At 37.2% G+C, this 12,814-nt stretch overlaps 3 protein-coding genes across 3 annotated transcripts; 2 read left to right on the top strand and 1 right to left on the bottom strand.

The window, feature by feature from the left end:
* Positions 1-4,476: 4,476 nt before the first annotated feature.
* On the top strand, positions 4,477-6,233 carry LOC120249278 (protein NUCLEAR FUSION DEFECTIVE 4-like). Its single transcript, XM_039257785.1, has 2 exons — positions 4,477-5,612; positions 5,810-6,233. Exons 1-2 carry the CDS (start codon positions 4,477-4,479, stop codon positions 6,231-6,233), a joined length of 1,560 nt encoding a protein of 519 aa, XP_039113719.1.
* A 974-nt stretch (positions 6,234-7,207) lies between these two features.
* On the top strand, positions 7,208-9,478 carry LOC120249885 (pentatricopeptide repeat-containing protein At2g38420, mitochondrial). The gene is made up of 2 exons (XM_039258577.1): positions 7,208-7,456; positions 7,982-9,478. Exon 2 carries the CDS (start codon positions 8,013-8,015, stop codon positions 9,456-9,458), a length of 1,446 nt encoding a protein of 481 aa, XP_039114511.1. The 5' UTR covers positions 7,208-7,456; positions 7,982-8,012; the 3' UTR covers positions 9,459-9,478.
* A 257-nt stretch (positions 9,479-9,735) lies between these two features.
* Positions 9,736-12,135, bottom strand: LOC120249277 (pentatricopeptide repeat-containing protein At3g09040, mitochondrial-like). The gene has a single exon (XM_039257784.1). It carries the CDS (start codon positions 12,133-12,135, stop codon positions 9,736-9,738), a length of 2,400 nt encoding a protein of 799 aa, XP_039113718.1.
* Positions 12,136-12,814: the final 679 nt, after the last annotated feature.

Genomic DNA, 12,814 nt, shown 5'->3' with positions numbered 1-12,814 from the left:
TTATCCCATAGTTCTTGATAGCATCTTTAAATTGTTTGAAGCTCCTAAATTTCATTCCAATCTTGAATTGAGGATTTTTCATGTCACATTCTTCATTGAACTCTGTGTATTTAGGCTTTTTTGATACTAACTCATCTTCATCTGTTGATGAGCAGGAATTCAGGTCACCAAAATCAGCATAATCTAACTCAATATGCACCCCACCAGTGTTTTCTTGGGGTTCTTTTTCCACAACAACCATATCCCTAACTATTTCAATGTCCTTGACAGGATCTTCTTCTAACTCATCACTGAAATTGTAATTAGAATCATGGAGATCACTATCTTCTCCATTATTTTTCCTTTTGCCTTCCATTCCAATAATTGTATCTTCCAAATCTTCTTCTTCCTCTGATTCTTCTTCCTTCAAATTGGCTGCTTTGTCATCAATAGCCTCTCTTATTATACTATCCTTTGCACTGAATTTACTGGAGCTACCTTGATTACTAACACAATGTCCACTCCTAAAGAACACACTGACCTTCTTACTGGAATCTACTGCGATGGCTATATTCAGTGCATCTTGGTCATTTTTAATTTCTCTTAATTCCTTGGCTCCATGGCTTATATCCAACCATCATATGGTGCAACATTCTAGATCTAACATAAGGCTCCTACCCATCAACAACAATTCTATTTTTGAAATTTGAACTGCACTGCAGTAATCCACTAAGCCAACCAACTGATCTTCTACACCACCTATTTTGTAATGCATCTTAATGGTAAACAGCTCTGTTGTTGGTACTGAAATAAAACACACAACTTTTATAGTTACTGTTCTGTCCCAACTATAAGAGCTATAGTAAAAAATTATGAACACAAACACCTAAAACTAACTCCCATGTCGTTGCACTTATATATTGCACCACAATACAAACATGTTCAGAATAGTGCTTTAATTATATATTCCAATACAATACAAACATTTATATATTTATCTTTGGAAATTTATCCTCATTGGAACAATTATGAATAGAAAAATAACAGCCAAAGCAGAACAAGAAGGTGAATGCAATATATCTTTAAGGGCTTCGATATAAACAATTCTACATCTCACTCTAATACATTCTAGGATTTTAGAATTTTTTTTATATAAAAGATTAGTAATGAAGATTGAGTAAAGATTGAATGAAGAAGAAAAGCTCATTCAATCTTTATAATTATTGTTCTGCCCTACAATAAAAAATTGTGAACACAAACACCTAAAACTAACTCCCATGTCCAAAAAAAAAACCATTGCAAAAAATTAATGCTTCACTTATATATTACATCACAATACAAACATATTCTGAATAGTGTTGCAATTATATATTCCAATACAATAAAAACATTTATAGATTTATCTTTCTAGATTTATCCTCATTGGAACAATTATGAACAGGAAAAAAAAAGCAGCCAAGCTAGAACAAGAAGGTGAATGCAAATATATCTTTAAGGACTTCTATATAAACAATTCTACATCTCACTGTAATACATTCTAGGATTTTAGAAATGTTTTTTTTTTTGGCAAGATTTGTAATGAACAAAGATAATGAAAATTTGTAATAACCACTAATCATTGGGCAGTTGGTGTTAAATGAAGAATGAGTGGAGATTGGATGAGCTTTTCTACCTAAGAAAAAAAGCTTATTCAATTAATGCAGGACAATACTTCATGAAAGTGAGACCTATCCAGAAATGAACACAGATTGTAAGGCTTTTTAGACATTCTAAACAAACTGGTTGTCACAAATTGAAGAATTTAATATCAATCTTCTTGATAATTTATTAAAAAATAAAATGCAAGAGTTTCTACTTGTGGACAAAGGCATCCTAAAGACCATTGTCTATAACAAGGATCAACATGAGATGGAACATATAAAATCAACTTGGACATATAAATATCATATCCATGGTAATAAGGTTAAACTTAAGACATAAATTTTAAAATTTGGATTAAACATTTGTATAATAAAATGTCGAATATGTCAAAGATGAGATAACCAATAGCATATAAACATATGGCATTGATCATTTGATGAAGTAACAAAGAAAGCAAAGTTTGTGATTTTATAAAGACAAAACCATAGATTATACAAGACATTCAAAGTTTTTGCATCTTTTTCAAGTTCTGGACAACCTGGGACCACAAGAAGGACACATTATACTCCACATGAGACCCATATTCCACATTTTATATCTGAGTTGTGTTCTCTTTGACCGCAACACCTAATTTAACACTTCAATGACATTGACCAATTCATGAAAACCCACATTTGGTATATCATCCACACTAAGTGAAAACCCTCAATTAAATTGCAAACCCTAACTCCTAATCTATGGTGGAATGCAATGCTACAAAACCAAATAAGAAAGAAACTAGAAGGAAAGCTAGGGTTTCCTTACAATACTCTGGTGGTTCCTCTCCTGCTTGTTGGATCTCCCAATTGATTGACATTGTGAGTGACTAAATGTCTGTTGTTTTCTTTCACAGCTAAAAGCAACGCTTCTCTCCTCCCAATCACCGATTCAAACAGTCAAAGCCACCAGCTTAGAAGTCTCCAAAACAATGACGAGAAGAATAAGACTTCAGAGAAGAAGAACCAGAGAAGAAGAAGAAAAAGAAGAAGAAGAAGAAGAAGAAGAAGAAGAAAGAGGGTGAGGTGTCGGTTATTTTCTTTAGTCAGCCACTTAATTTAAGGTGGACAAGTCAAGTAAGCTTGAAGATGTGGACATCAATTGCTGACTCTGTCTTTACGGCGGCCACATTGGCTTTTGGGTGTCAAAAAGTCTCGGGTGACTGTCTAGTGAACGTATTTAAACCTTGTGACCACTTTGATATATTTTGAAGTTGGATGACTGTTCAAAAAATTAACCAAAAATAAGTACTCCCTAAACTTCCGTACTTCTTATTAAAAATAATTATGATTTATTTTTAAAAAAACTATTGATTACTTTTTATTATAATATTGTTTTTATTTTCTTCTTTCTTTTTCTCATCGGGATTGGCAATAAATGGTTTATCATCATTATAACTATTTGTCCAAGTCTCTGAAATTTATGAAATACCCATGCAGCTTTGTACAGTAGTGCTAAAGATGATGAACAACTAACCAAGCTATCCTATTACTCCACGACATTGCAACTCTCAATACATACCACTCCCCATTCAACTGTCTCTCTTTCATGACTCATGCTTATTCATCACCTTACATTCCAAAAGAATACTCTTCATTTCCATTTTGTGCAGAATAAGTTATACTGTCCTGTTGGGTGATTGATGCTTCTCTTCCTATTTCCATTCTCTTCTCTTCAAAGATCCCCAACCTGCCAACGACCTTGGGGTCTATTAGTACACGGGTCGCCGATAGAGCTCTCACCGAGTGGTGAGAGTTCGATTTCTACTGAGGCGACATTTCCCGGGAGTTGTGAATAGTGGTTGCATGACGGGTGGCTTTCGTACCCATGTGAGCACGGCCCCGTCCCCACTTGTTCCACCGAGGCACGTGCACGTCCCCTGGGTCTCAGTGGGTTCGCCCGCTCCTCTTTCCCAGATCCCCAACCTATGTTTTAAGTCTTTTCGGTCCATATAACAAACCCAAAATTTATCAACGTTGACAACATATAAAAAATAAATTGATGAAAAAATGTTCACTAGAAAAATTTAGGAAATCCCTTCTCTAGTTCCAGCACTGTGCATATACTACACATCTACAATTATTTACCTTATGTAATAAACTCTTAACTTTTTTATGAATTGAATGATCCAGCTGGCAGCCACATCATCCCAATCACCTGAAATGACTCGGAAACAACCACAATCCAGTGCGTCCGGAGAAAAAATAAATGATTTTAATGTTATAAAAAAAATATTTGTGGCTATAGTGGTATTATGATGAAATTTTTGTGGCCACCGGTGTAATGAACCCCTTGTCAAGTTCAGCATTAAATTTAGCACTTCAAGACTAAGTTCAACAATATATATCAAGTAACAACGAAAGGGACCGCTCAGCCCATAACAGCCTAAATTAAATTATTATAAGAAGGGGAAAGAAAGTTCCTTACTCTGCTGCTTGTTCATTTATTTTAAATGCCAAATCCGAGATAAGGGACAAGTTAGGAATACTATAAACAAGTATGCATAATGCATCTGGTCATGCATGACATTTAACTGTTGGCCGCTCTTTGCAAGCTGACAAAACAGATAAATAGCCGCTTTCAGACGTAGACTCTGTTTCACCAATCATCCAAATCAAACAATTTTTCCGGTTTTAGCTTTTATACACCCCTGAAGTATTGCCACATGACACTGAAAGATACACTAAACAAACACTTGCCAGACAATCTTTGCACTACCCTCTCATCCAATTAGATACATCATCTCAAATATTGAAAATAGACATTCACCATAAAGCATGTGTCAGGAATTCTCTTATCAATAAGAGAACAAGGAACTAAATGGGTTACCCCAAGTGCTCCATGTCTCTGCTTTCATGGCTAAGTTTGGTGGCCATCATCCTGCTTCAGTCCATCAATGGCACCAACACTGACTTCCCTGCTTACTCTTCTCAGCTCAAACTACATCTCAACATCTCGCAAGTGCAACTCAACAACCTTGCAGTTGCATCTGATGCTGGTAAACTCTTTGGTTGGATCTCAGGCACCGCTGCAACTTATCTTCCATTACAGTTAGTTCTTTCCATTGGTGGAACTCTTGGTTTGATAGGCTATGGCATTGAATACCTATTCCTAGTTAACAAGATATCTCATATCTCCTATTTAGAGGTCTTCATGCTTAATATGATGGCTGGAAATAGCATCTGTTGGATTAACACCGTGTGTTACCTAGCATCCATGATGAAGTTCCCAGTTGATAATGCCATAGTGGTGGGACTTGCCACAAGCTATCAAGGTTTAAGTGCCAAAGTCTACATCGCCATGGCTCAAGTGATACGTGGAAACAACAAAGACCCTAGCAACAAGAGCATATACTTGTTGCTAAACTCGGTGGTGCCCATGTTATCTAGTTTGATATTGATCCCATTCTTCAAAGAAACAGAGCCAGCAGTGTCTAGGAACAGAACCGGTCTTGTGATTTTGTTCATGATAGCTTGTTTAACAGGAGCATATGCTGTAGTGGAGACTATGGTCAGTACAAAGAGAGTGTTGTCATTCATGTTATTAATCATGGTGATGTTGGTGTTTATGGTGCCATTGATGAAGGTTGCAGGGTGGTTGAGAGAGAGAGGATGTAAGCCAGTGAGAGTGGTTGGGGATGTGCAGATGAGTTCAGTGATGGTGGAGAACTTTGGTGGTGCATCATCAATGGAGGGAGAGGAGGCTGATCAGGAGATTGGAATAAAGGTGACAAGGGTTGGAGATGAGCATGGGGTGAGGGAATTGATGAAAAGCTTGGATTTTTGGCTCTACTTTGTGGTGTATTTGTGTGGACCTACATTGGGATTGGTGTATGGGAACAACTTAGGCCAGATTGCTGCTTCACGTAGTGTTTCTGAAACTCTTCTGGTGTCCATTTCTTCTTCTTTTGTTTTCTTTGGCAAGCTCAGCTCTGCTCCCTTGTCAGCTCTCTCCAGGTTAGTGCAACTAAATTTTAATTAAAACAACGAAAAAGTTAATCATATATTAATCAACTTCTCATCATGTGGCATTGGATATATGTTGTATGTCCCTCACAGTGGAGACACAAACTTTGGCATGGCATGTGAAATTAGTAAATTCTGGAATGATGGTGATCGCTGGGCTAAGCTTTTTCCTTCTCTTGTTTAATGAGCAGGAGTAGATACATGATAACAAAAACAGCAACAGTGGCAGCACTAATGGCACCAATGCCATGGTCCTTCTTCTTGGTTATAAATCCTAGTAAGGCATGTCTTTTCATAAGCACAGCCATGGTGGGCATGTGTTCAGGGGCTATTACCTCCATTGCTGTCTCCATGACCTCTGAATTGTTTGGACAAAAACACTTTGGTGTGAATCACAACATTGTGGTGGCAAACATTCCCATAGGTTCATTTCTCTTTGGCTACATAGCTGCATGTATCTATGATGTACAAGAAAGGGAGCATGGTGTCTGCATCGGAAGCAAGTGTTTTCATAAAACTTTCATTGTGTGGGGCTCTATCTGCTCTTTAGGGGCCATTCTTAGCTTTGTTTTATATTTTAGAACAAGACAATTCTTATTGAAAAACAAATGATGTATATATGTAACTGTGTAGGGTCTTCACTATTTTTTTCAAGGTCTGTTAATCCTAGGCTAAACGAAAGATTTTGTTCTTATGTAGTGTGATCACAATGAATCCCACGTTAATACATTTGATGGCCACTGAAAATAATATATAATGCCTCTTTTATTAGTTATCCAACATTAATTATTTGTAAAATATTTTCAAATGTGAACAGCAGAGGGAAATTGCCAATGGTATGTTAACAATTTATTTAAAAAAAAAAAATTATTTGTTGATTTTATTTATTTATTTATTTGACAAATACTCGAGGTCATGCAGCATACTAGAAATTGATAGTCAAACCTCTGTGTTCTTATCAGGTAAAGCGGGACTTGAACTTAGGATTTAAACTTCTCACACCGATACTTTTCATTAGAGATATTAATTAAGTGTGATTCACCTGGAATGTATTTCACAACCCCAATGCCAACTTGTCAAATCTATCCCCTACCCCGCCTCCGAATTTGGGTTTAGGGAAAAAAAATTTTTCAGTCCCCGCCCACACAGAGATTACCCAAATTCCGGGATTTCTATCCCCGATTTTTGTTTGTATTTATAAAATACATCAAATATATTATTACTTAATATTATATATATATTAAAATTATATATTCATGGACCAGACCTGTTCCTAACTCTGTCCCCCACTGAGATTTACATCTTGTTCCCCGAATTTTAACCCCGGGCCCATGGGATCAGGGGTAAATTAATAAAGCCGTGGACTATAAATTTTTTAGCTTTGATAATTTTATTGGCTCCATAAAATTAATAATTTATTCATAAATCTAATTTAATGATGAGGTTTTATATACTTTCAAATTGTTTTAAAAATTTACTCTGTAGTTAAACATAATGATATATTCAGATGTTCTCTTTTGAAACACATGCATATATCATAAAAACCTCAATATATTATCAGATTGAATTTCCACCCCAGCAACAAGGAGAGTTATGTTTCATCCTTCTCCCTGATCAAAATTGATATAAATAGTGGTTTTCAAGTATTTCTGTAGACCTTGAGGAACGTTTACCTGATATAATGGCTTTTTAGGGAGTGTTGGATACTTTCCTCTGTTTTAATCTAATTTCATCGCCTGTGAAACAGAACCAATTGAGCAACAGAATTCAGCATTATTCATTGCCAACACGGCAACACCTGCAGTAAAAGTCTTGCACACCTAAACATTGTACAGGTAGATACATTCACTTAATCTTCATTTACACGCTTATATATCGCTTAAATAGAATATACCTCAGTGAGTTTCATCACACCGGTCATCTTTTCATTCTTAAATTCTCTTTTAGATAATCATGGATGTTGATTTTTCCCTTTCTTTGTTTGATTTGTGTTGGCCTACTGACTCTACTAAGCAGTCTGCTGATGGTTCGCCCACTGTTTGATAAAATGCCTCAAAGAGTTTTGCTCACTAGAAACTCTCGTTTAGGTTCATCATGGACATCAGTTGGGTTTTTGCATCATCCTTGGAACCATAAACCATCTTATTTGTTGTAATAGATGGTGCTAATAGCAATGCTTCGTTCAACAATTCATTAAATTTTTACTGATTAAAATAAGTCTAATTCTTATGCTATTTATTAATTGTTCCATTTTATTTTCTATCTTTTTTTTTTTTTTCAGTGGTGTAACAATTACTTATAATATTGAACTTGAGATATAAATAACAGATTAATTAATCCTTTGAACCATTTGTATGTAGGTGCCAAGACCTGCATTCAAGTAGCCGCATTATGAGAAGAAGCAAATGGCCTTTCTTGCCATACAAAGGCAAGTGGCAGGGGTCCTTCAGTGAGAGACAGGCTATGGAAACTCTCAGGAACAAAGTATTGGAAGAACAACATAACTCTGATACAAAGTCCGTCTCTATGCTGGTGGACTGTTTTCGTATTTATGGTTCTAGCCCCAGCTTCTCTGGTTACTCCTTCATGGTTCAACATTTACTACACAAAAATCTCCATTCCCATCTCCCTCCAATTCTGGACCATCTTGAAAAGTCTGAGAGAATCGATGTTCCAGAAAAATTCTTTGTCAACCTCATACAAGAGTACGGCAAAGCAGACATGCTTCAAGAGGCTGTCAACATGTTCCTTAGGATCCCAAAGTTCCGATGTTCCCCATCTGCACTATCTCTAAATTCACTACTCAATATCCTCTGCCGGAAAAATGATGGTCTTGTATTGATTCATGATGTTTTATTGAAGGCTCCGGCGTTGAACATTCGGCTCGAGGCTTGCAGTTTTCGCATATTGATTAGAGCTCTTTGTAGAACTGGGAGGGTGGGTTTTGCCATTGAGCTGTTCAATATAATGCAGCAGCTTCATGAGTTTATGCCTGATTCAGGATTTTACTTGCTTATTCTTCGAGCACTATGCAGGTATTCAACTCCCGATGAAGTTATGAAATTTTTGGAGGATATGTGGAATGCTGGTGTCCTGCCCAGCACATGGGAGTACAATGCTGTGATTAATCTACTTGTTAGCAAAGATCGATTAAATGATGCATATTCTATTTTAACCCGCATGAAAATTGAGGGGAAAAGGCCTGATATCATCAGTTATACAACTATTTTGAATGGTTTTATCTTGGCGAACAATTTCAGTGAGGCTGAGGAAGTTTTTGATGAAATGCTTGTGCTTGGTATTGATCTTGATGTTGTTACTTACAATACCTACATCAGTGGTCTCTGTAAGCAAGGTGAATTTGGAAGAGCTTATAGAATGGTGCTTGGTATGGAAAAAGCCGGGTGCAAGCCTGATACAGAAACCTTCAACACACTCATAGATGGATATACGAAAGATGGTGAGCATGTGAAGGTTAATGAAGTTATGAGTGAAATGCTTGGGAAGGGCTACCAAGGCAATTCACGAACATATGCAATCTTGATAGATGGATTGCTTATGGAACAAAAGCCTGCTGAAGCATTCCAAATGTTAATGGAGACGGTAAGCAAAGGGCTTATTCCTAATTCTGCAACTTTCAATGCTGTGGTCTGTAGCTTGTGCCAAAAGAACCTCCTCAACAAAGGGATACAAGTTCTGGAAGAAATGATCAGTCACTCCATCGCTCCTGATGACAGCTTATGGGAAGCTTTGCTTTCTGCAATTAACTTAAGGCGTGAAGAAATGGCAGTTCATTTAGAGGAGATGATTTTAGGTGGTAGCAGGGATAGGTGGTGACCGTCAAGTTATGTATCTATGAGAAAATGATGTGATATTTGAGCACTCATTTGCTCAAGTTGTCTATCAAGTGTGAGTGCATCATCAGTTGGAAGCAAAAGTGTTGCGGACTCTATTGATTGTTGAATCTATATGGTTATCAGCTTTATACACAGTCAGGTGCAAGAGAAGAAAACTGCAAGTTAGTACTTCTTCAAAGTTTTCACCTATTTTCGCCAGCTTTGCAGCATTTTCTTAGCCTTGTAGAGGATTACCACAGCAAAATTCAGCACTCTTCCTAGATCTCGATTTTACTGAATCCAGGTATCTTGTTCAGACCCTCTTCTTCCATTTTCATTTTCACCTTATTAGCATCTTCCCACCTTCCATCTTCAGCACACACATTTGACAACAACACATGAGCATCAACATCACCTGGCATCAACTGAAATATTCGTTCTGCAGCCAGTGTAGCCATTACTTTATCACCATGAATCCGGGAACCATTCAACAATGACCTCCAAATGGCAGGCCAAGGTTCAAAAGGCATGCACTCAATAACATGTCTAGCTTTCTCAAGGAGTCCATTTCGTGCAAGAAGATCAACCAAGCAAGCAAAATTATCCTTTGAAGGGCTCATCCCGTAATCAGTGCTTATGGAATTGAAGAAAAGCTGTCCCTCTTCTACTAATCCCAGATGATTGCAAGCTGAAATAACTGCTACAAATGTCGTATGACTAGGACTTACATTCACATGTTCCATTTTCTCAAAAAGTTCTACAGCCTCTGCTATCAAGCCGTGATGAGCATAGGCGGTGATCATGGCATTGAAAAGAACTGCATCATCTTCTCTTGAAGAGGAATCAAAAGCCAGTTTAGAGCTGCTGATATCTCCACATTTAGAATAAGCATCAACTGCAGCACTTGCTACAGCCACATGGCTCTCATATCCTGTCTTCTGTACATGCGCATGGATGCATCTGCAATGGTTGAAAGCAGCAACGTTAGCACATGCATTCAGAGCACTGCTTAGTATGAATTCATCCAAATTCTCATCCCTTCCTCTTAGGCAATTGATAAGTGAAATTGTTCCGTTGGTGAAGCCGTGCTTTGAGAATGCAGAAATTATAGTCCCCCAAGAAACCATATCAAGAACCTCAGAATCTTGGAAAATTTTAAAGGAGCTCTCTACTGAACCAAATCTTGAATATGCATGAGACATTGCACTGCTCACAGCACAACTGGAACAAAAACCTAACTTGATGATACGTGCATGAATTTCTTCACCCAACTTCAGATCTTCGGGTCCTTGACATGCACTGAAAATGGTTGAGTATGTATATTCATCCAGGTTAACATCTGACCATATTGCTCTGCGGAAAAGCTGTAATGCCTCTTTAAAATGGTCATTTGAGACATACCCGGTGAGCATTTCATTCCATGTAACTATAATTCTAGCAGGGGCACTCCTGAACATGTGGTATGCATTCTCCACCAAACCATATTTAGAGAACATACTAACAAGTGAACTCACGACCAACATATCATTGAAGAGTCCGAGACGATAAGTAAAGCAAAAAAACTGAAGCCCAAGAGAAAGATCTTTCATAGAACCACATAGCCTGAAAATGATAGAGAGAGTAACTTCATTCGGTCTCAAGCCAGAGAGTAGCAGTTTGCAAAATAAAGCCACAACTTCTTGAGATTCCTCTTCTTGTGCAAAGCTGGATATCACAGTATTCCATGAAACAATATCTTTGCCCTTAATTCTACAGAATATCTTCAATGCAGAATCCTTCATTCCATTCCTATAGTATGTGTCAGTAAGTGCATTCATAACTGAAGTACTGAACTCCAATCCACTGGATACAATCATCCCATGAATTTGTTGTGCATAACTCAAGTTCCCGGTGATTATGCAACCTTTAAGAGCACTTACATAGGTGAATTGATCAGCAATGAGCCCATTGCAGTGCATAAGACTTACGGTTCTTATTGCATCACAACCATATCCATTGATTGCATAACCCTCCACCATAGCATTCCAACAGGCCAAGTCCTTGTGCTCTATAAACTCAAAGACAAATTCCGCAAAACCAATGCATCTACACTTCGCATACATATGCAAAAGTGAACTACCTACAAATGGATTGCAATCCAATCCAATCTTCAGAGCAACAGAATGAATTGAGCGACCAAATTCAACAATGTTCATTGCAGCACATGCGGTAAGAACAGCGGCAAGCCCAAACTCATTGGGACAAAAACCAGCTCTCAACATTTCAAGATAAAGTTTCAAACTCATCCAATATTCACCGTTATGAACAAATGCAGAGATCATCGACGTCCAAGACACAAGATTCCTCTCAGGCATTTCCTCAAACACCTTAAAGGCATCCCACAAATGCCCACACTTTGAGTACATACCCAGCAAATTATTCTGAGAGAAGATGTCATTGGAGAAGCCAAGCTTGAAGCTTTTCCCATGGATTTGGGTCCCAAGAATGGGTGAGTTCTTGGTGGAAGATAAGAAAAGGGCTGCTGCAAAGGCTAGTGGGTCGTTAGTGCTAGAAAGTGGAGAGATTTGGTGGTGGTTGGTGGAGTTTGAAGGAATTGAGGAGTAGTTCAATGATGATCTTGTGAGGAATAAAGAGTAGCTTGTTAGTCTAAAGCTTGCAAAAGCTTTGGACTTTTTCATTGGGAGAAAGATGATGGATGGTTCGTTGGCGCATTTTGTTGAGCTTCGCTAACGCGGGAAAGAACTTTTTTTTTTTTTAAATAATTTTGTTTTTTTTTTATTTATGCATTTGGAACCCTACAAAATATCAAAATTATACGTAATATGCAAATGGGTCATGATTCTATGTGCATTAGTAATTGGTACACCAAGTTAGCTAGGCTTTATATTTAGGCACAGAAGGATCACTTTGTTCAACTAAAATTCTAAAATCTCTTTTCTTAAATTAAAAAAAAATCTGACAAGAAAATTTTAAAAAATATTCATATAAATTAAGTATGCATACTAAAAGGAAATGAAGCTTGTGTCTTTTTTATAAAACTCTTGTTTATATATATATTAAAAACATAAAATTATATATACTGTGAGGAAAACAAAGAACACAATAAAGTAGATAAAGAGATGAGAAGTACATAAAAGTGACGCTATTGCTAGGAGGCTTTCCAGTGACTGACACACACCCATTCGTTTTATTTCGTTAAAAAATTTGTTGCCCTTCTCAATATATCATATTCAACTAATCAGGTGGTGGTGGTGTTCGCCGTCATCGTTAATTTTATGGTTATCTTCAATCTCGTACTCGCCGTCGCGTGTTCCGGTGGAAAGCGGTCGGGATAATTTAATATCATCTTTCCTGGTC

This window comes from Dioscorea cayenensis, chromosome 19 (assembly GCF_009730915.1).
Source record: "Dioscorea cayenensis subsp. rotundata cultivar TDr96_F1 chromosome 19, TDr96_F1_v2_PseudoChromosome.rev07_lg8_w22 25.fasta, whole genome shotgun sequence".
In the NCBI taxonomy this organism is placed as follows: domain Eukaryota; kingdom Viridiplantae; phylum Streptophyta; class Magnoliopsida; order Dioscoreales; family Dioscoreaceae; genus Dioscorea; species Dioscorea cayenensis.
This window is presented reverse-complemented; position numbering and strand designations above follow the sequence as displayed.